The 20,816-nt window shown below is 36.4% G+C and overlaps 3 protein-coding genes and 1 long non-coding RNA gene across 6 annotated transcripts in view; all 4 read right to left on the reverse strand.

The window, feature by feature from the left end:
- Positions 1-8,886: 8,886 nt before the first annotated feature.
- On the reverse strand, positions 8,887-9,820 carry LOC109539925. Its single transcript, XM_019908011.2, has 3 exons — positions 9,650-9,820; positions 9,366-9,588; positions 8,887-9,308 (listed from the first exon to the last, which is right to left on the reverse strand). Exons 1-3 carry the CDS (start codon positions 9,803-9,805, stop codon positions 8,908-8,910), a joined length of 780 nt encoding a protein of 259 aa, XP_019763570.2. The 5' UTR covers positions 9,806-9,820; the 3' UTR covers positions 8,887-8,907.
- A 732-nt stretch (positions 9,821-10,552) lies between these two features.
- On the reverse strand, positions 10,553-11,690 carry LOC109539927. Its single transcript, XM_019908012.2, has 3 exons — positions 11,566-11,690; positions 11,291-11,513; positions 10,553-11,238 (listed from the first exon to the last, which is right to left on the reverse strand). Exons 1-3 carry the CDS (start codon positions 11,611-11,613, stop codon positions 10,835-10,837), a joined length of 675 nt encoding a protein of 224 aa, XP_019763571.2. The 5' UTR covers positions 11,614-11,690; the 3' UTR covers positions 10,553-10,834.
- Positions 11,691-14,119: 2,429 nt separating this feature from the next.
- LOC109539907 (paramyosin) overlaps positions 14,120-20,816 on the reverse strand; it is a 22,021-nt gene continuing 15,324 nt past the window's right edge. For 2 of the 3 annotated variants that reach the window (XM_019907982.2, XM_019907981.2), the window contains exon 4: positions 14,120-14,417. In XM_019907982.2, coding sequence (XP_019763541.2) covers positions 14,195-14,417 — 223 coding nt within the window. In that variant the 3' untranslated portion in view covers positions 14,120-14,194. Of the gene's footprint in view, positions 14,608-14,664; positions 14,882-14,938; positions 15,063-20,816 lie in introns of those variants that run through there. The other variant, XM_019908016.2, reaches the window with a different exon arrangement.
- On the reverse strand, positions 19,287-20,309 carry LOC125505638. The gene is made up of 3 exons (XR_007282308.1): positions 20,042-20,309; positions 19,784-19,940; positions 19,287-19,641 (listed from the first exon to the last, which is right to left on the reverse strand). It is a non-coding gene; the product is annotated as an uncharacterized LOC125505638 (long non-coding RNA).

Here is a 20,816-nt window from a genome sequence, read left to right on the forward strand (position 1 = left end):
AAGCTCAATAGAATTAATTAATTTTGATTATTTTATGCGAGTTAATTTTCAAATCCGGCCCTGATCAGTGCACTGCCTAAGCGAGTCAATCAAAAATCTATTTCGGGATGGTGCAGTTTTTTCTTGTAAAACACAAATAGGTTTCGGTGTTCCAAATTATTAGCTGCATTCCATCAGGATGTTTTCGGGATTTATTTTTAAATTGATGGATTTCGTTTGAACCTTCACCTTTTCGGATTCAAGAAATGCCTGTTGAGCGGCGCAGTCGATTTTCGAAAATGTTGCGTATTTCCGTTTGAAGCTCGAAGCCTTTTTCTCTTTTACACGTGGATGAAAGTAAAAACCGACAAAACCGTTAACAAAAAAGGGTGATTTAAAAAAGTTGCCTGCGATCTTCGACTTCACCCGAAGGTTCACTCGTATCTGCAAGTCATTGCTGAAATAAACAATGAATTACTTCAAACTGCGTCTAAATGTTGGATGAAAGGCTTCACGTAAAACACTTTACATTAATTTTAAAAAGAATCAAACATTCTTTGTGAAAGTTACACCATAGAAACACGTGAGCCGGAGGAAAAGATTACCAAATCAACTTCAAGGAGCCACTCGAAGAATATCAATGTCACTTGAATTACCTCTGGAGGGCCAACAGGCAAGGACATGATTGAAGAGAGGACCCATTTAGGATCAGAAAATTTACAGTTCTACAAATAGGTTCCTAAGGGCGTTCATTACATCACCAGTGCTGTAATAGAGAAAATGGCTCTTTGGGCGTGTTGGCCTTAACAGCAGGTACATTTTGTGTCTACAGAAAATGGATCAACTATTTTCTATTACAGCAAATATTGACTTTCATTCATACCATGTAAAAGTTCTTCTTAGTTCTTTATTTTATTAAAAGCTCTAAGAAAATGTGTTGGATAGTGTTGATTGATGAGTTCATTCATCGTTCGAATGGCTGTTTTCATAACTAACTCTCCTCTAACGAAAGATACAAATAATTCATAGACAGTAAAAAAACTGAAAACTGCCAGCTTCTCATTCTTCTTGACTTTCTTCGATTTTAAAAAATGAGCGTCATTTCAAAAGATTTTACCCGGTTTTTCAGTTTATTGAATTGTTCCAAACCATGCCTAACATGCATACGGTTTATCTTTCTTGCAGAGTCCTTAAATATGTCTAATCTTCTACATAAAAACGTTTTCGAACGAGACAATTGACTATTTTGAAAGATTTTAATGAATATTTTATTTTTTTTATTTAATTGAAGAATTTAATAGAAACATGCATCAGAAACAGGAATGGATATCCGTTGAAACATTGCAAGTAGAAAACTTTATATCAAGAAACCGTTTCTACCACTATTTCTACGTCTACTACAGTGTCATCAACTTGTTTCACCAGAGAAAAATTCTGTAATTTCAATCTACATTTACGATATGAGATCAAAATATTAGTACAAACAATGAAAACTGATGTTGTGAAGTGAGGTTATAGAGTGAAGTTGAGCAGTTCTAGCATACATTGCAGTTTTGTGCTAAAACTCATTGCAATCAGAAAACTTTCTTCGTTCGCGTTCGTGCTGATATCAATGCTGGCTTTCAGTGAAAACTTTTCGAATCTTTTGATCTTCCAAAGTTCTTTAGCTGCAACTTCACCATTTTTCCGCCACATCATTCGAGTGTGCAATTAAATAAACCATCAGTGCCAGCTAATATTTTGTATGGCCCTGGTATTTGGTAATCTGATCCCTTCAAATACCTGCCAAGACAGTAAAATGGGCCTAATTACTGAAGCCCAACGAAAGATTTAATGGATGGCTATTTTTGTTTTATGTCAACGGGCAAACGAGGGTTGACGGTGGGCGAGGCATCCAAAGAGGACCCGCTTCCTGTTCCTGTGTGGTGCCAAGCTGTCTGAACAGTCCGTTTTGTTTGCTTTCAGCTCTATCTCACTTGAAATGCCTGCATTTAGATGCCTTAAAATATTGGACGCCAGCGATGGAAATATGAAGTGTTTCAGCTCAGGAATTTATCGTTTATGGGCTTATGTTTGGCTCTTTTACTATGTGAAACTGGCAAATAGACAAAAATGGTGTTAACCTGAATCAGTTCTACTTGTGACTCTATTTTGGAGAACGTTTACTCTGTTTGTATGTCTACTCCATTTCTGATCCAATAATATACCCAATTTGTACTGCTAGAGGAAAGAAAAGTGCAGATAATCTGATGAGTATTTATTTTCGATTGTTCATTCTAGGGGATGATTTATAAATTGAGGTTTTTCTTGTTAAAGTGCACTCGGTTTGGGCAGTTGATAAAAGTAAAAGAAAAATTTACAGAAAATTTTAAAAATATTTAATCATAATGTTCGTTAGTAGCTGTTTGAAAAGTTCTCTAAGACTTGGTTTCTCCAAAACTATCGTTCATAAAAAATGAATTTTGAATCACAAAAATCGTTTGTTCTTCATATTCATTGTGCGTTTCAAGCAAGGCCAAACAATATTTTCAAAGCAACACCGCCAATTTCGCCGCCAAACTACTTTTTGCTTTTTGGAGAAGGAAAAGACTTAACTAAAGATAGTTAGTTCTATAATAGTGTTTGCTCGTGATATGAGTAACTTCTTGGCTTAGGATGTTTTCGTGCATTATTTTCATCTTTGTAATTTGCCTGACGGATTCATTTCTTCTTACCCACTTTGTCTTCTCGGTTGGTTTTTTTCTGTGCCAAGTGCAGTGATTTTTCACTTTTTTAGCGTACTTTACGTCTATATCCTCGATTACTCGAGTAATAAAGGATCCAATGTCTTCATAGAACCTCGGTCGAATCTTTCGCCCTTTCTAATTTAATTTTACTTCTTTACACACTTACCATTGTTGCAGTCTACTGTAGCATTCACCATATTTGTCTTTACTTTAGACCTCCAAAACCACTAATTGTATATTTTTTATGACTTCCCATTTTTTGTCGATTCTTCCGCGATCTGATTCTTTTTTGTTGTCTTGTTTCACTCGTTCTTTAAAACCAGACAGTCGAAGTTTTCTTGTGTTAATTTTTGTCATAGTTTTTCGCCTTCTTACAGTGCGTATTTTCAGCTTAGAATCAAGAAACCTCATTTTTCAACACAAATTTTTGGAAACTAAATAACGAAATTTTTCGTTAAAGAGATGGAAATTGCGTTCATTTCTTACCAGCTCTTTGTCAGATGAAAGTAGAAGAGGATCTCTTTAGAAGTCCTGTCTTCGGTCTATCGTACTTTAAATATAATTGTTTCAATGCTGTAAAAGGTTTATATGAAACGATAACAACAGGAAAAGTTTCACCTGTGAAATTATTGTTTAAGAATCTGAAATATTAAACAATCTATTGATTCTTAGTTAATTAGTGATCTGAAATGCTACTGTTGAGATCCAAACCAAATTAAAAAAAGTATATGTTGCGTACAGTGACTATTATGACAAAAAAGCGAAAACACGACGAAAAAACTGAAGAAGTATTAAAACTAACAAAATGATAATCATTGTTGAGAACATGCTAATATCAGCAAAAGAGCGGATGTTATAATATATAGATATTAATGTAAGTGATATTTTTTAATCCACCTGAAAGAAAATGACTTCCTGCCCAGTATCATGAGCAATTCTAGCGAATAACGAGCATTTGAACCAGCAGAACCTCTTGGTATGCCTGGGTAATACTGTGTCTTAAGACACTTGTGTGTTGAAGCCGCTCTGTGTGTCTATGTGACGCGACACCTGGTCTCTTACGACGCGGCACTTTGAACAACACTTAACATTTAATCTCATTCAAGATCGCAGACTTCGGATTGCAGTTACCATATGGTTTCTGACCCTCTCGGCAGGGACTATTTTACGTTATAAAGCCGCACAAACGGAAGTGCTTAAAATACTTGTCTACTGATTACTGATGAATTCTTATTTATCTCGGTTCTATATGGCTCGCATAAGATGCTGGTCGCAGGTACCAGTACAACATCTGGGTTTTCGATATTCCAACAAAGCAAAAAGGCAAATGCCTGCCCTTTACTACCAGATTGCATGAAACATCAGTCGGCAACGAATGCCAAAAAACTAACTTAAATGTTGTTGTCAGCCCTTGCATACATAAAGGAACAAAAGTCATTCGGTCATAATTTATGGTCAAAACCAATCAGCGATACTTGTGAGACAAATAGCCTTTACAAGAAGAAAACATGTTGCCACTTCATTCATCCCTTTCAGTAAAACAACGCAACCGGCGTCTGTCATAGTCTCTCTTCAGCTTCAGTAAAACCAAAGAAAAAACATTGAACGCGCTGCGCCGCTTAAAAGCGCCGCTAGCAAACTTACAAACCACGAAACACAGCGTCTTCTGTTTTTATTTCCCAGCATATAAAAAGTGTGGCGCGCTGTGTCGCTATGTCAATACAGCAAGCCGTATCGGTGTCGCTGTGTGAACACCTGAAAATCTACTGCGTTACTCATGCCTACCTCTTGGTGCTGATAGAACATCGGATTGCACTAGGCCTGCGTAACACTGCGTTGAGTTGCGCTTTTAAGTTGCTGTTCTCTCAGTTAATGAGTTATAATTCATCGGTTAATGCACGCACTGCGCCAACTCCTGAAAATTCACTGAGTTACCCAGGCTAARATCAGAATATTTTTGGCTTTAAACCAGTGTCGTGCCCGAAGGGCTTGGCACAACTTCGACAGCCCGAAGTGTCCAATGTATTTGTTGTGCTGAACYMTTCATGTTACTAAATGACTTGGTATGGTTCCATCGCCAGTAGATTCGCAGAAATTGATAATTYAGGTTTTGCTCTCATTTTATTCTTGATGATGGTGCGAATACAAAACTTTCAGACCCGAATTCTCCACTTGACTTAGTCTTRCTTAGTGCAGTTTWCGAAGAAACACTCGCAGCCTAAGTTGAAAGGTTCCTCAAATCGTCGTCGATAATATCGCAGAAAGACGAAATTTTCWAAATCCACAGATTAATGTGTGCTATTTCCAACACACGCATTGGCCACGTTCTATTCCACTCGGTTTTGGCGGAACTTAATTTTTTGAAAATTTTGACGCAATTTACTCTTCTTAAGTCTCCTTTAAGCTTGACTTGTCACCTGCCTGATGATGTCCCGAGACGAAAGTGCGCTCTTTCGAATGCATGATTCGGCATCAAGCCATCTCACTCACTTTGGCAGAAACGTTTTTTTTTAATTAGTCCTAACGCAGATTTAACTTCTCCAGTGTCGAGGCAGAAAACACTGTAAACTTGTCAATTGATTAGTATTTGCCAAAAAGCATCTGTGTCGTCTTCGAAGATCTCCGCACAACTGTTACTCTCAGAAATCTCGCTTGTCCTTCTGGTTCCTCGAAAATTCAAAAAACAAAATCTCGAACGCAACCAGATCAAATTTGACTAATGGCAGTTAGCCTGGATAACACTGTGTTGCGTTGTTGCCGCTTTCTGAGTGTTATGAGTTAATGAGATGAGATGCATTGGTTAATGAGTTATAACTCATTTATTAAAGCGGAYTAAACCTTTACGAGACCCGARACCGGAACAACACTCCAAGCAACTAAAAAAAGTAACATTTTTCCTGCCACGGAACTGATTTACTGCGCCGGTGCGTTGTGAGCACCAAGTCATTTGCGCAGCACTCCCCCAACTCCTAAAAATTCACTGAGTTACCCAGTCCTAGATTGCACCTCACTAAAAATGCGAAATTTGAAAATTACACATTAACCTTAAGATACAAGCAAGTAGTCAAACAAACAAGTATAATAAAAATATATTGGGGGAAAATGATGTGAAAATGATGAAAATGAAATGGATCACATTCAGTCGACAAAAACTCCAAATCAAATTAGATGAACGAGAATTTTGCTTGAAGAAGAAAGCAGTTTGGAAAGCAGACCAAGAAATAGTGGTGGAAAAAACCGAAACAAAAGTAAACCTACCCGAAAAAGTGCTAAACGGTGAAGCAAAGGAGAAACTGTAATAATGCAAAGAAAAAATATAGAAACAAACCTATTCTTACATAAATAAATACGACAATTTACATTTCATTTTTACAGCAAAGCTAATTTACTAGCCGGAATCGTAGCAATTAGAACTAGTAATAGGAAGAACCGAATTAAATAATTCGAAATATTCGATTCCTGGTCGCATTAAATCGAATGCGACGGTAAATGCTCGCGTGTAGATACAGACAAAAAAATACATCAATTGATATGAGAGAATGGTGCAAGAGAAAAACTTATAAATTTTATAATTTTGAAATTAACGATTAGAAGGAAAAATAGTAAATTCACAAAAGTATCAGCTATAGCTTAATGTGTTGGCTTTTGCCTAAATAATCAGAATTATTATTTGATTTTTGTCATACGAGATATTAGTTATCTTTCGATTACGAAAACCACTCGAATAATCTTGTCACTAGTTACGATACTTAAAAGAAAAAAATAAACTAATAATTATTTATAAACCTCATATTAAATTTCACTCGGACTGTTAAAATATTCTTGCTTTATTATAATAATTGCATTTAAAAATAATTTAAATATTCTGGTCTATGGAACAAAGCCTTTAGAAAAGGGTTCTAGATGGTTCTGCTGCATTTATGTGTGTTTAAAGTGCAAAGGTTACATGGAACTATACTGATTAAATCAATAGTGCTTGAGAGCTTTAAAAGGGCTCAGAAAATACGCCTGCATTTAAAACTACATAGTTTGTAAAATAAAGTTTTATTGTGTGCTTTAATGCTCGAACAATAACATTAATACAACTTGCCAGAAACGAAGCAAATAAATTGGATCAAAATAAAATGTACCTACATGTAAAGTCGGACGAAATAAAAAAGGCACAAATAGAACATGCACTATCAAAACAAGTAGAGGACTACAATAAATTCTAATAAAATATTCATAAAAGTAAACCAATGCCCACGTCTAATGTTTCAAGAAAAGTGTAAAAATCCTGCAAATTCAAACTCAAGCAAATGATCATCGGTTCTGTTAAAAAGTCGGGAATTCATACTCCAATAATACTAAATCGCCCTAATAAGCTCTATCAAAAATAAGTAAACTATAGGTTAACAGCAACGTTTTTGAAACTAGTGGGTTATTCGGGTTTTTAGGCCGTCGTAAGCAAACCACCTTTGAAGATGCAAGCCGCTCGTGCTTGCGAAACGACAGGAAGAAATTCAATTTTAAGACGGCCTAAAAACCCGAAAAACCCACGAGTTTCAAGGAATGGCCTCAAAAGTCTATCTCTTCTGATAGCAACGTTTTTGTTACAATTCCTGACCATAATCCCTGCTTTTCAAAAATTTCGATCACTCAAAGTAATTTCAAATCGCCAACCGCAAAAAACAGCTTTATATTGGCAACCCATTTGGCATCAAATGCTTCTAATAGCCGGAGAAATTCAATAAATCTCACGTGAAAAAACAGAGCGTGCGGCTACCCACATTATGGGCCAGACTTAAACCCGACAGGCTTCTTTCTTCCAACCTTTTATATTGCAACGTCTTAATCTTTATATTGTGCTTTTTTTATTCTTGCGCCGTTTGAAAAAACATCATGCAACTATAGCGAATTAGTTCTGAAAAGAGCAACGGGAGCAAAAAGCTATTCTGCCCTCGGCTTAAAGCTGCCTGCATGAGGGATTTTCAACACAGCCTTTGGCTGGAGATTTTAATTGTTTCTGGTATTGTTTATCAATTAAACTGAGACACTTTCCCAATCTTCTTGCCATTATCAATCGCCTTTAGGCTTAATCAAGTCAAGATCGTTCATGCGTCGCATTTTTCTACTTAATTAACACGCACAGTGCAAACGTGAGATAAATGCAAATCCCGGAAAAACGATGCACCAAAACCCGATTTAAATTCCCTTTTGTGTCAGTTCAGCCACACTGTTCAGCGTCAATCTGTTTGGCATTATCATGCGGTTGAAATAACCGCCCTTAAGCTAAGGGATGAAGGGCGCAATACAATCCAAAGCTTATCGGGCCCCTGGCAGAGCCTCTTTGTAAAACCGACGCCTGTGAAATTGATTTTGAATAAGATCTACTGTATCTTTTATTTGGCTCAATTAAATGCTAGTTTAGAGTTCGGCTACACTTGGGGGGTACGATTTTTACTGGATCGATTTTTACAATTTAAAACAATTTTTCGTTGCATTAATATCGAGGTTGTTATGGCTTTATGTTTAACATTTCTTGAAATGTTCCTTCCATTTTGATTCTCTTATCTTGGCCTTCTTTTTGGTTAACAAAGGTATTAAAAAGGAACATTTTTGGAAATTGGAGGTGATTTTTTATCTGAAACAAATTTGCTTGTGCAAACATGATAGTCCACAGATTTTTGTCAATTTTTATTAAAGTTTGCTGTCTAATGTGATTCTAATCGGATTGATATTTTACCTTGCAAGTAAAAATAATTGAGTATCTAAACAAAGAATTTTAGTCTCTTCCCAGAATTGATTGTCCTGACTAATCACCTGTTAGGCCTAATTAATCTTAGAATGTTTTAAAGTGCTTCAATTGTGATGTATTTTAGTGTGTGATATGATGAAGCTGTTGACGAACTGTGATTGTTGTTTAAATTAATGAAATTTTTTTTTTACTATCTGTTATTTTAGAGAAACTGATTATGGTGGAAAACACCGAAACGTATTTTAATTGATAAATAGACAATAAATGACTGAAGCCCAGGAATTGATTTTGATTTGAAATTGAAACACAGTCAGGAAAGTATGTACAATTAATATCAGCGCTTCTTCATTCTTCAATGTTTCAAAGTTGTTATCGTTCTGCTGTCTTAATGTATTTGTTTAATACTTCCGCAGGGCGTTAATTCACTTAAAAAAATTGATTTTAAAATTTTTCTTAAGCAGTATTCTACAAGCAACGTCCCACTTCACTCACCAGCTCATAGAGCTGGTCTGAGTACTGGACTTTGTCAAAAACAGCCTTGGATAAATTATCGGGGAGAACTTGTAAAGTCGCCACATTAACATCTTCAATGGTATTGTAGATTACTTTAACCACGGCTCCGTAGAACTCTACAAGTTCAATATCCAATTGCTGAGCACAGTCGTTGTCCGAGCAAGCGTAGATTCGCTGCTTCAATTCATCCAGAGTACTTAAAGCGTTTGCAGTGATATCGACTGCTTGTTGCACTGAGTCTTCAGCTTCTCTTTCAGAATCTTCAATGTAGGTGTAATAGGTTTCAGTCAGGTTCAGGTTGATAGCCACTACGCTGTAATTAGCGCTTTCAATGCAGCTGCTGATGTCTTTGCCTATGAAGTCAAATGCTCATTAGAGCAAGGGTTTATTTAACTAAGACACTCCTTTACCTTGCAATTCGGCTTCTTGTTGGAGCACCAGAATTTCCTTATAGTAAAAGCTTCCAGAATCTTCAATTTCGTTGTCCAATTGGGCCTTGGCATCCTGGACCAGAATCTTGACTGGAACCAAAGTGTTCCGGATTTCAATCTGAGCGGCGCTGACACGGACCTGGACGTCTGCTTCAAGAGTTTGGAAGATCAGTTGAAGCTCATCTGGTGAGATTTTTAGGCTCTGAGGAAGATTAAAAAGAAAGTTCACTTGGGGCTGACTGCAGCCTTTCACAGTTACTTACGGCGGAAGCAGCAAAGGCTGCAAATGCTGAAACTAGGAGGATTAGTTTGAACATTTTGCTGTGAACTAGACTCGACTGCTTACCCACACTATTTTCGGCAGATTCAGGGCCAATTTTTATAGCCGAGTTTGAAGGGGCAGACTGCGATTTCATCATTTTTTTTATCTCAATTGTTCCAAAGAATAGTTTAAAGTGCCGGCAATTAAAAAACAATCGTTTTTTTAGGAGAACTATTGCTTAATCAGCCACGTTTTACTGTAGAAGCATTGAAACTGACTATCAAACTTTCACTTAAGTGTGCTTTAGACACAACAACCAAAAGATCTACGGCTTTTCTAGCATATTCGGTGTTGAAGTAGAGAAAGGAAAAAAGCGAGTGATGAAAAAGCTTCTGTGGAAAATCCATGCAAAATTTAAGTGGAAATAGAAAGGCGGAAATACGTAATGAACGCAGTAAAATGATTCTTCAGCATTTTCCTCCATTCTGTAGCGGTGGAGATTAGAAACTTACGGCCCTGAATGCTTCAATTGCAGCAGATGAACCTCGATTGTACACTATGAAGTCGCGCAAAAAACGAAAAAATAATCATCATTGACTAGGGGAAATGTGAAGTGGAACGTGAAAATTAACTGTTCTAAAGAAGCCTTCTCGAAGTTCTTATTCGAACCAGATGAAACTTGTTCACTTCTGTACAATGCGTTACAAATAAAAAAAAAATGATGTAATTTCTCTAGAATTCCTCTTAATCTGAAATCTTCCCTTCTTCTGGGAAGATCAATCCAGGACAATCTGGAAACTTTTCCACCGCAGTTGAATTTGCTACTTCAATAAGATAAAAAAATATCATAGTCCTACTAAACCGTTAACTGGACTTCAACCCTCCAAACAAACAAACACACACATTTCATTTAATGTTTTTATATTAGAAATACAACAGAAAGTTTCAACAACTCATTGTAATCAACAATCCGGTACATTTGGTTATCTTAATTGCTGCCTGCGATCGTTCCAAGCACTTCATATAAAAAACAATCGATTGTCTCATTCGAGAAGCAAACTCATTGTAGATTCAATGCCAATTTCGACATTGCCACTACTCCATTTTGTCCCAAAAAATTATTAAACTGATGGTAAAACTGAGCTGGAAACATCTAGAAGCCGCAATTTGAACAATCAAACGCAAATCATTCAGCGCAACTTTTCAGATCTTCAATCAGCTTCTGAAATTGTTCGTTGTAGTAGTCGATTGTCTCAGTGCTATTCTGCAGCTCGGCAGTGAGTTTTATGAAAACTGCATCTTCAGCCAACGTGATGGCGTTGTCCAGATCTGCAACGATTTCCTCGTAGAATTCCACTATTTCCACATCCAGCTCAGTGGCACATTCATCATCTTTGCACGTTTCCACTTTTCCGTTTAACATTTCCAGCTCTTGCAAAGCGGTGACCGCCATTTGGAGCGCCCGATTCACTGCTTCTTCAGCAGTTTTCTCAAGATTTTCATAGGTTTCACTTGCTGTGGAGTTCACTTGTTCATCCAGGTCTAGCAGAACTGCATCAGCCAGTTCAATGCAGCGCGAAATATTTTTGCCTAAACATCAAATTCTGCAAAGCTCCGTTATCTACTTAAGGACGATATTTACCATTTGCTAGAGCTTCAGCCTTGATTTCTTCCAACTCTTCCTGATAGAACTTATGGGTTTCTTCGATGGTTGAATTCAAGCTTCCCTTGGCAGCTTCTACTAATAGGTGCAGGGTGTCGAAGAGATTTCGTATCTCCGACTGTGCCTCCTGTTGACGAGCTCTGATGTCACTTTCGAGGGTTTTCCATACCACTTGCAGCTCATCCGGAGTTATTTGGTTGCTCTGAAATAGAAAAAATTGGTCGCGTTTTTTCATTGAAGAACAAACTATTTACCGCAGTAAATGTTGCAGCTGTCGCAAGTATCACTAGAAGCAGATACATGTTCTTGCAGTGTAGAGCTGTTTGTAAAGTGGCAACATCAATACGTGGCCCTGTTCGTTTATATCGCACTATTTATAAGGGAAATCAAGAGGCAGGAAGATAAGCCAATAAGTAGTGTCCGATTTTTTCTGGTTGCAATGACAGGAATGCGTGTAGGTGAGTGTTTTCGCCGAGAAAATAAAAATCCCAAAGGAATGTCTAGATAGATATGGTGAAAGGCACTGGAAAACATCGGCACTTTATCAAAAAAATTGCAAAAAGTTGAAGGGATTGGCGATTGAAGTGTTTACCTGCAAATAAATGAACGTGTTTTTCTGTGAAACAAACAACTGCGTACAGATTCATCTTGTTGAGTGAAATCATGTGATCATTTCTAATCTAAGAGCACGATGCATTTGTGCTATTTGCTCGACTACTTCTATTCATTTCTGTGGGCAAAATAGGAGGATTTTTTCATATTTTTAATAGTTTGAATGGGACTAAGTCAACGAATGAAAATATAGATCATTGTATAGAACATACACTTGTCAGGAACAAGAAGAAATGAGCATTGAAACAATGAAAAACCGTCGAATCAAACCAAGCACTGTTTCTTTGTCAAACTTTGAGATTTCGATTGTTCGGAAGGTAGCAAATTTGCAGCAAAATAACCAAATGGAAAGTTTTGACGAGATGCTGCTGAAGACGTTTTCAAATAAACCTGAATGTTTCAAGAATTGCGTTGAAATCCTTTGATTCCTTTCCAGATTTCCCTACCAGAGGCTTAAAACAAGCGAAAAATGTTATTTCTAGAGAATCCTGAATTTGTTATTCTTACAACCGCAAATGGCATTTTAATGACATCATTTTTATTCGATCCTGGAAGATTCAAAGATGCAGTTTTTCCAGAAACTCTAATGTTTCTGAAGCACAAACCTAGAAAATAAAAGCAAACTTTATGTTTAATTTTCTTCCAGCAAATCTCTTGGTTTTGCAGAAGCTGTTGAAGCAATCACGAAAATGCCAGGACTACGCCAATATTTTCACATTCCTTCGAGCTTTGCTTTACTTGTAATTCTCTTTTTTGGCTCCAAATTTCCTGAAACTTGGCAAACTTTTTGACTTAAATCTGAGTTTCCCAATTCTTCTTCAGCTTTACAACTTCTTCCAAAGACCGTTTGTATGTAACAAATGTTGATTATCTGGGTATTTAGAATAGGGTTTGCGTAATATTGGAAGAACAACGGACACACGGGGAAAAGAAGATATTTTTAAGCAGAAGAAGTAGAGAAGGCTCTACTACAGTTCAAAAAAAATTCTTCAGGCCACGACGATATCGCGGGATAATCTTAACAGAATCCAGATCTTCGCGGTACTAAAAGTCCTAACTCGTCTATGTAATCTGATTGGGACGCAATTTACATAGTCCACCAATTTACCAAGTTTTTAGCTTACGAACAAGCAGGGTTTTGAAAAGGAAAAGAATCGGAGAACAGATTCTCAACTTACGGCTCTCTCAACTCCTAGGGAAAATGCTGAGAACTTAATATTCCATTGATCAGCCGATTCTGAGATTACCCGAAGGTTTTGAACTGCGTCAACTGAACGAAAGTTCTTGGGGAGATTGAAGTGCTTGGACAACTAATTGACTTTCTAAGAAACCAAAGAATGAAAGGAAGCAGAGAACTTCTTAAGAAAAAAACTTTTTTTATGGGTTCAATTAGTCACTCTTTGTACTTTCAGTAATTAGGTGAGTTTGCCATTCATTTATCCAGATATTTTTAAAATGTGTTGAAAATACACATACTAAGCAGAGTTGAAACTGTTATTGATTGTAGGTACTAAATTATTTCTTCCATTCTCACCTTATGAATAGGATCATTTTCGTTGCAATAACCAAACACTCGTCTTAATTTTTACTAGAGAAGAACATTTCCGTTAAAAATAGAAATAAAAGTAAAACTGTAAAAGTACAGTTCTGGATCAACTTGGACTTTAAAGCTTTATAATTATTAAATTAAATTAAATTAATATGGGAATTAAATTTAATTTAATTCAAATGTCTACTCTACAAGTAGGAATAATTGGGCCAAAAACCGAGAAAACATTGTAGGCCTCCGAATGTTAGCTGATTTGTTAGAAGCCGTTAGCTAACTAGCGGCACATACATAAACGTACATAAAACTCTACACTCACAAACCAGTCAAATGAACAACTTGTAACACATATGCAGTAAAGAAGACGGTTTTCGCTAAATAATGAGAAACTTCTGTACGAATCCGATAGTTAGCTGATTTTTTGAATCTGATTGAACTTGGACATGAAATTCCAGAATCCTCTTAAATTATGGTGAAGGTTAGCAACAAAAATTTTACACACTGTTGAGACAGTTATTTATTTTAGGTACTAGTTTATACGCACCTTGAGCAACAAATTGCGACTCTGAAACTGAAAATTCCAGCAATTCCAGATTTTATAGCTAAACTAGCTGGACGGATGGTTAGGAGGTACAAGCGAATAGACAATATAAGTGGGCACCCAATAAATTTATTGAAATCAATGCATATAATCAATCAACTATTAAGAATGGTGACTGGTAGATTTAAACGCGCTCATCAACACAAGCTCTGACTTCTTCAAGCAAGTGGCGGGTTCCTTCTTCGTACCTTTCATGGTCCAATTGGGCTTGGTCCAGTTCAAGTCCCAATTTGATCAAAGCGGCTTCGTTGGCAATTTCAAGGGCTCCATCCAAGTCCCTGACGATTCTTTCGTACAAGGTGACGATTTCAACATCCAACTCACTGGCGCATTCAACATCCCTGCAGGTGTCTACTCTTCTTCCGAATATTTCAATTTCGTCCACAATGTCGGTGGTGATCCTGATGGCGCGGTCTACTTCTTCTTCGGCTTCCCTTTGGATCCTTTCGTATGTTTCAGTGTGTTCTCTGACCAATTCATCGTCAACACGTTTCAGCTCTTCTTCGGCCTCTCGAATGCAGTGGGAGACGTCGTGGACTGATTAAGGACAAGTAAATATAAATTCGGGTAAAATTTCCCTGAAAAATTACTCACGATGAGGTTCTTCTTCGATCCTCTTAATTGCGTCTTGGATCTTCTCGTTGGCTTCAAAGATGTCTACAACCAATTTTTCTTTAGCGCCATCAACCAAAATGCGAAGGGGATCGAACAGGTTGCGGATTTCCAACTCGGCTTCTTGTTGACGGATCCTGATGTCCTTTTCGATGGTGTCCCAGATGATGTGAAGCTCATCAGGGTTTATCTTAAGGCCCTAAAATACCAATTCACTTATGTAATTTCAGTATTCTTAAACTTTATTAATACTCACGGCTGAAGCAGCGAAAGCAGCAACTGCTGAAAGCAAAAGCAGGAACTTGAACATTTTGGTTCGGCTTTTTCTAGGTTCTTTTTGGTTCAATAGAAGCTCAGAACTGTGAATGAATACAGTGGGCAAACCACCGGTTCTTATAGTAGAGTTTCAAGAGTGTAAAATGAGATAATGCGCAAATTCCATCAATGTAAACAAGGATCTTTTATCTCTGGAATGTCTGTAACTTACGCATGTTGCATATTGATGCTTGAGTGTTTTGATGGACGTGGCCATCCATCTCTAATTTAAAAAAGCTTTAATGAAGATAGCAAAAATGTAAGCGAGGGAGCTCTTGAGCTTTGAAAGGCTTTGAACTCAACATTCCTGAGCAGATTACGATCTATTTTTTTCTGGAAAATAACCAGCACTGGATGGAAGTTAGTTCAACTATTATAACTATTTCTATGGATGTTAGTTGAAAGTCCGCATAACTAAGCATCAGTTGAAGCAAAAAATTACGTTTTATTTACCTACTCAAGAAAAACTACCAACATTTTTAAATTTTTCTCTCCGCTATCGCCTTAAAAGCTTTTTGCCAGTGATCACTGATTTATTACCATAAAATGTATTTTTTTGTTCAATTTAAGAACGTGTCTTTTTCGTGTCTATCTTTCGAATCTGCAACGGTTTTCGAGAAAAATGTATTAAGCTGAAACATAGGAACAGGGTTATTTAGGAATGGTTTCTTGTTTAATTTGTTTAATTGTTAAATACTCTCTTATTGTAGACAAATAGAAAAATATATCTAATTGACTTGAAATGTTCCTTAGCTATTCGAGAGTAAAACTCTTTAAAAAATATCAGTACCTATTCTTTGTGTCTTTTGATAGTTTCAGTTTTATGTTATTATATGATGGAATTTAATAAAACATTGTAGACCTTTTTGAAAAAGAAGCAGGAAAATCCGCAGTTTCTAGATTGAAARGAAAGCTTAATTATACCGTAATGGGTAGGTGTTTCCAAGTTGTAAATGTCTGGAAACCGGCAGTATATTCGTCTGCACAGTGATTTTTAAGTGGCMTCCAAGCTTGCAGTTGACACAGCGCTGTTTGCTAGCCGTTACACACTCCGCMARAAAAATTGCAAATTTTTAACTAATGTGGAGTTTAGCTGTTTTATGCATAAGTGGTATGGACAAGGTTCCAATCTACATTCAAAGAAAACTACATCTCACTCCAKCGTTAGAGTAATTTTTGAGAAACTTCCAAACTTGTCTTAGAAATAAGACACTTTTTCACCGTTGCAACTGCTGCAAAAAAATCATAATTTCTAATTGAGCACGATGTGGAATGTTTTATATATACAGAGTGTCCACAAGCCACTAGCCTAGTATTTCGGCAAAATGCTGCCCTTGTCCAATTATAGAGTGATTTTTAGGTGGCCCCCAAACGTACGCCAGAAGCAGCGCACTTTGCTAACAGTTGCACACTCTGGAAAAAAAAATTAACTTTGAACTAAAGACGAGTTTTGGCATTTTATGCACATCTAGTCTGAACAAGTTCCAGTCTACAATCTCAGAAAATTACACCCCAATTCAGCTCTGGGGTGATTTTTGAGAGGCATCCAAACTCGCACTAGAAATAACGCAATTTCCGAAAAACCATAATTTCCGATTGAGGAAAATTTGGGGCGATTTACATATACAGCGAATAGGCTTTATATAAATATACACCAGAACAAAATTACTTGCGCACCTTACTCAATGATTCGCTCAACCAATAAACTCAATCACTCGAACCTACGCATTTTCAACAATTGCACATAACATGCGAAAAAATTCAGAATTTCCAATTTACGAGGATTCGATGCTGTTTCATACCTTTGCACTCTAGGCAAGATAGCAGGATAAATCTTGTCAAAATTTCGCACAGGAGCAAAACGCAAACATTCCCAAAAGTTTACTTTAAAAATTTCTGCACATCTTTTATACATTTCTTAAAACTCAAAGACACTCCTAAGGTAAATAAATATACAGTGTATCCTTTAAGGACATAATCAAAAGGGTACTGCAAAATTTTTTGTCCAAAATAAGACGATCTGACCTAACTTTTATTAAGAAGAAATGTCCAGCTCTTTTGCTATTTATGGGGAAAGTTCATAAAAATATGGGTTTTTTGAAATCTCTACACATTAATTTGATGGATTTTAATGAAATTCGCTGTCGTAAGACTCATATGTTTATGAAACAACCYAGTTCATAAGCTTGGAGCAAGTGGTAAATTTTCGAGTGACTTGCTACTAACTATCAGAACTTTTTATTTGGCAGCTAAAATCAACTGTTTTTGTTTGAGTGAGTGCACTATTGCTTATTTGATATTTTAGTCTTCTGTGTAAATTCTTGCAGCGTTCATAGCTTTTGCGCAAAAAATCATCAAAAGCTCAAAAACCAGACTTTTTTCCTAATAAGAATCCGTTTGATCTAGAGCTTGCAGGGCACCGAAGAATGAATAGAATGGAAAACCCATTTGCTTTGAAGGCAATTTAGGCAATTTGTCATAAAAAAAACTGTTGGAAAAACCCAATTTTAAACGTTTCCGCTGCATATTGCTTCCACATCTAAGTATTTCTTCAATTACTTCCATTGGTACAAAGAAAAAAATATAAATCTTCATTTTTCTGGGCGTTTCTTAAGATTCTTCTTGACAACTGCGTTGCTTGAACCCGCATTTCATTGCCAATATTTCCCTTGCAAAACACTCGAATGTTTTTTAATATTCTATACATTGCGTACATTTTTCACATACCAACGATGAAAGATCAATATTTGCAATGATAGCATTCATGCTTTATCTCATTTCCGCTCTTGAAACTCGAATATAAGCATATGATGGCTCCTCTTTGCGTTTGTCCACAGTTCCAAGATTCTACTGACTACAAGAACCTCAAAAGCGAAAATGTTGTGTTCTTACTAATTGTTTCGGCATTTGCTCCCTTTGAGGCTTCAGCCGTGAGTGATGGGCCTAACACGATATGCTCTACATCATCTGGGACACCATTGAAAAGGACATCAGGATCCGTTAACAAGAAGCAGAGTTGCAAATTCGCAATATTTTCGACCCCCGTTGGTCGATGACGCCAAAGGTCCAACAATCTTGATGAAGCCGACGAGAAGATTGAAGAAGTACAGGAGAATCGAAGATGAACCGCATGGCTTGGTCAAAGCAAACTTAAGAAATGTAGTGAGAATCTATATTTGAGTCTATACGAGAAAAGCTCAACTGGACCAGGAAAGGAAGATGATGAAGAAAAGGATGAAGCGAAAAAGGAACCCGACACTTTCTTGAAGAAGGCAGAGTTTGTTGTATTTAGAAAATTTGTGCCAAAAAATAGTTGATATTAGATTTTATGTAACTTATTAATAAATAGTTCCAAAGCTACTTAGCCTTTCTACAACTTTATTTAATAAATTAAAACTGATTGAAAATCCAAAAAATTGGAACTCTAATGCGTTACCTAGTAGCTATTTAATCTAGATTTGAAGATATTCAGATATCAAAAGTAAATTTAATTACTGTGAATCAGCAGTGGAATCTATCCAATTTCCAAGCATGTTTTACATGTTTGGAGAAAATAGAGACACAATATATGCAACGATACCATGTTGATAGTAGCATCCGAAGAGGAAACCTTGAAACTTCTAAACACAGTTGAAAGAGTTCTTGATTGAAGTTATTAAATTATTTTTGTGAGTCTCATCGATAACCAAATGCAATTTATTACACCGACCATTAATAGAAATACTTTGATTCAAATTTCATTTACACGGCGCAAAACAAAATGAATTAATTTTAACGAAGCAAACAAGAAGATTCAGAATGCAAGCAGAAGAATCGAAGAAAACCTCATGGCAATTTCTTGTATTCCGAGGAAATTTTGAGCACATCAAAATTAATTTTTAGGCGATATTGCGATTTTTTGACCTTGAAGCAGCTCAATTTCAGCACGAAAGACGAAATGCGCAACTTGCCGGAAGACGTCGAGCCTGTCTCGAAGAACGGATCTAAAAATCACGTCTCTAGGACTGCAGGAATTAGATTTTGTATATAACTTGCTTGGTTTTTTCTTTCGTCATTATCTGAAATACATCACATACAGATATATTGAATCAAAAAGTAAATGGATAGCAATTGTTGAAAACTACTCACAAACCGCAGCAAACAATCGCTTCAAAAGTCCTTAGGAGGAAAATAGAAAATGGTTCTTCTAAACCAGTTTTAGACCTATTAGATACGTGTAGTCAATTGTCAATAATTATAAACAATTCATGTATGCGCCATCTATTATTCAATCTAGATTTTGGAAGGTTCAAGTATCATTAAATGGCTTGATTAAGCTAAATAAATAATGGGTTCTTTTACTTTTTTATTCTTGGAAATGGGTATTTATTTAAATAGCCGATAACCGTTCTAGGGATGATATTTTATGGGTACGAGCTTTCTTCAGTCACGTCTGCTTCTTAGAGTTTTGAATGCATTTTCCAAAATGTTAGGATAAAAATTGCATTTTGCTTATTTATGGGGTTTTTGATTCAAACTTTAGACTCGATAAGTAGATGGCACACATTGCCTGCTTTAGCGCGTAGATCTAATTTTTCTTTTTTTTCTATAGTGTTTTCACATTTTCTCTGCCCAAAGTCGCTAAAGCAGGTGCGTTCTGTTTGTCTAGAAAGTCTTAAAAAAAAATAAAGTTTTTATCGGATCGGATGTACCGTAAACTAGAGTTTTTTTGATAAGTTCGAAGAGGTTTTCAGCAGAGTTCACAAAAAATGTGGTTTCAATTTGATATTATTTCAAGCGACCTTACCAATTCATGTCTTTTGCATCCTTTCGCAAAACTCATTTTGCCTATTGAAATAATCTTCAAATAACTCTTGCAGTKGAATAACTTTGTCGGYATGATATTAGTGTTTCCGAACTATTCGGYCAACAACARATTTTCGCATGTGTAAATCGGCCCCAATCTGCGAAAGATGGTTTTTATTCCAAAGAAAGTAAAACGTCCAGATTTAGGCAAATCTTTTGCATGAGCAATTTTTCTCCATCTAGCCTGTATTATACTCACCAACTACCAAAAATGTCGMATTTAAAAGTAAAATTTGCAGGTCAAAATCGTTAACACTTCTCAATTTTTGCCATTTCTTTAGTGCTTTTGGAAAGAACTGTTAACATACATTCTATGTCGTTTTGTTTCGCTGTTTGCAAACTTATCTTCAATGTGACTCTTCTTGTATTTCCACTCGAAAAACTTCCGAGTGTTGTTTTGTTGCAGAGTGTTGCAACTGAGCTTTTAATGACTGCCTCACTTTCAATTATAATTAAAACTGTATGTATAAAAACTATGTTGTGGTGTCTTTGTTATTTTTATTACCTGTAAGAATTTTTGTCTTACTAGCAAATTTTTCTAATTATTTCAAGCGCATTCTCCTTTAAACAGTTTCTTTCAACATAAGTTGTAACGTAATGTAACAAAATCATTTCTTTATTCTACCATTCCTGCTTGTTGACACACATGAGCGTGAACTGGTAACATTACAAAGTTACTCTCATCACAGAAAATCAAATAAATGTGATAACGTTTCTTCATAAAGTCTTTCGCTCCGTCGGGGATGTTTGCTCCGTTGCTAGACGTGGATAACGACGAAAAAAACATTAATTCAATTATTAATAATTTATTTGATGTTAACCAAGTGAATCACAGTCAATTGGAGAGGCGTTTAAACACGTTCATCAGCACAAATCCTGAGTTCTTCCAACAATTGGCGAGTTAGTTCAGCGTATCTCTCATGGTCCAATTGAGCTTGGTCGAGTTCAGCTCCCAATTTGATCAAAGCGGCTTC

The sequence above is a fragment of the Dendroctonus ponderosae genome, unplaced genomic scaffold, assembly GCF_020466585.1.
Source record: "Dendroctonus ponderosae isolate FM_Combo_2020 unplaced genomic scaffold, Dpon_F_20191213v2 Dpon_F_20191213_9, whole genome shotgun sequence".
Lineage (NCBI taxonomy): Eukaryota > Metazoa > Arthropoda > Insecta > Coleoptera > Curculionidae > Dendroctonus > Dendroctonus ponderosae.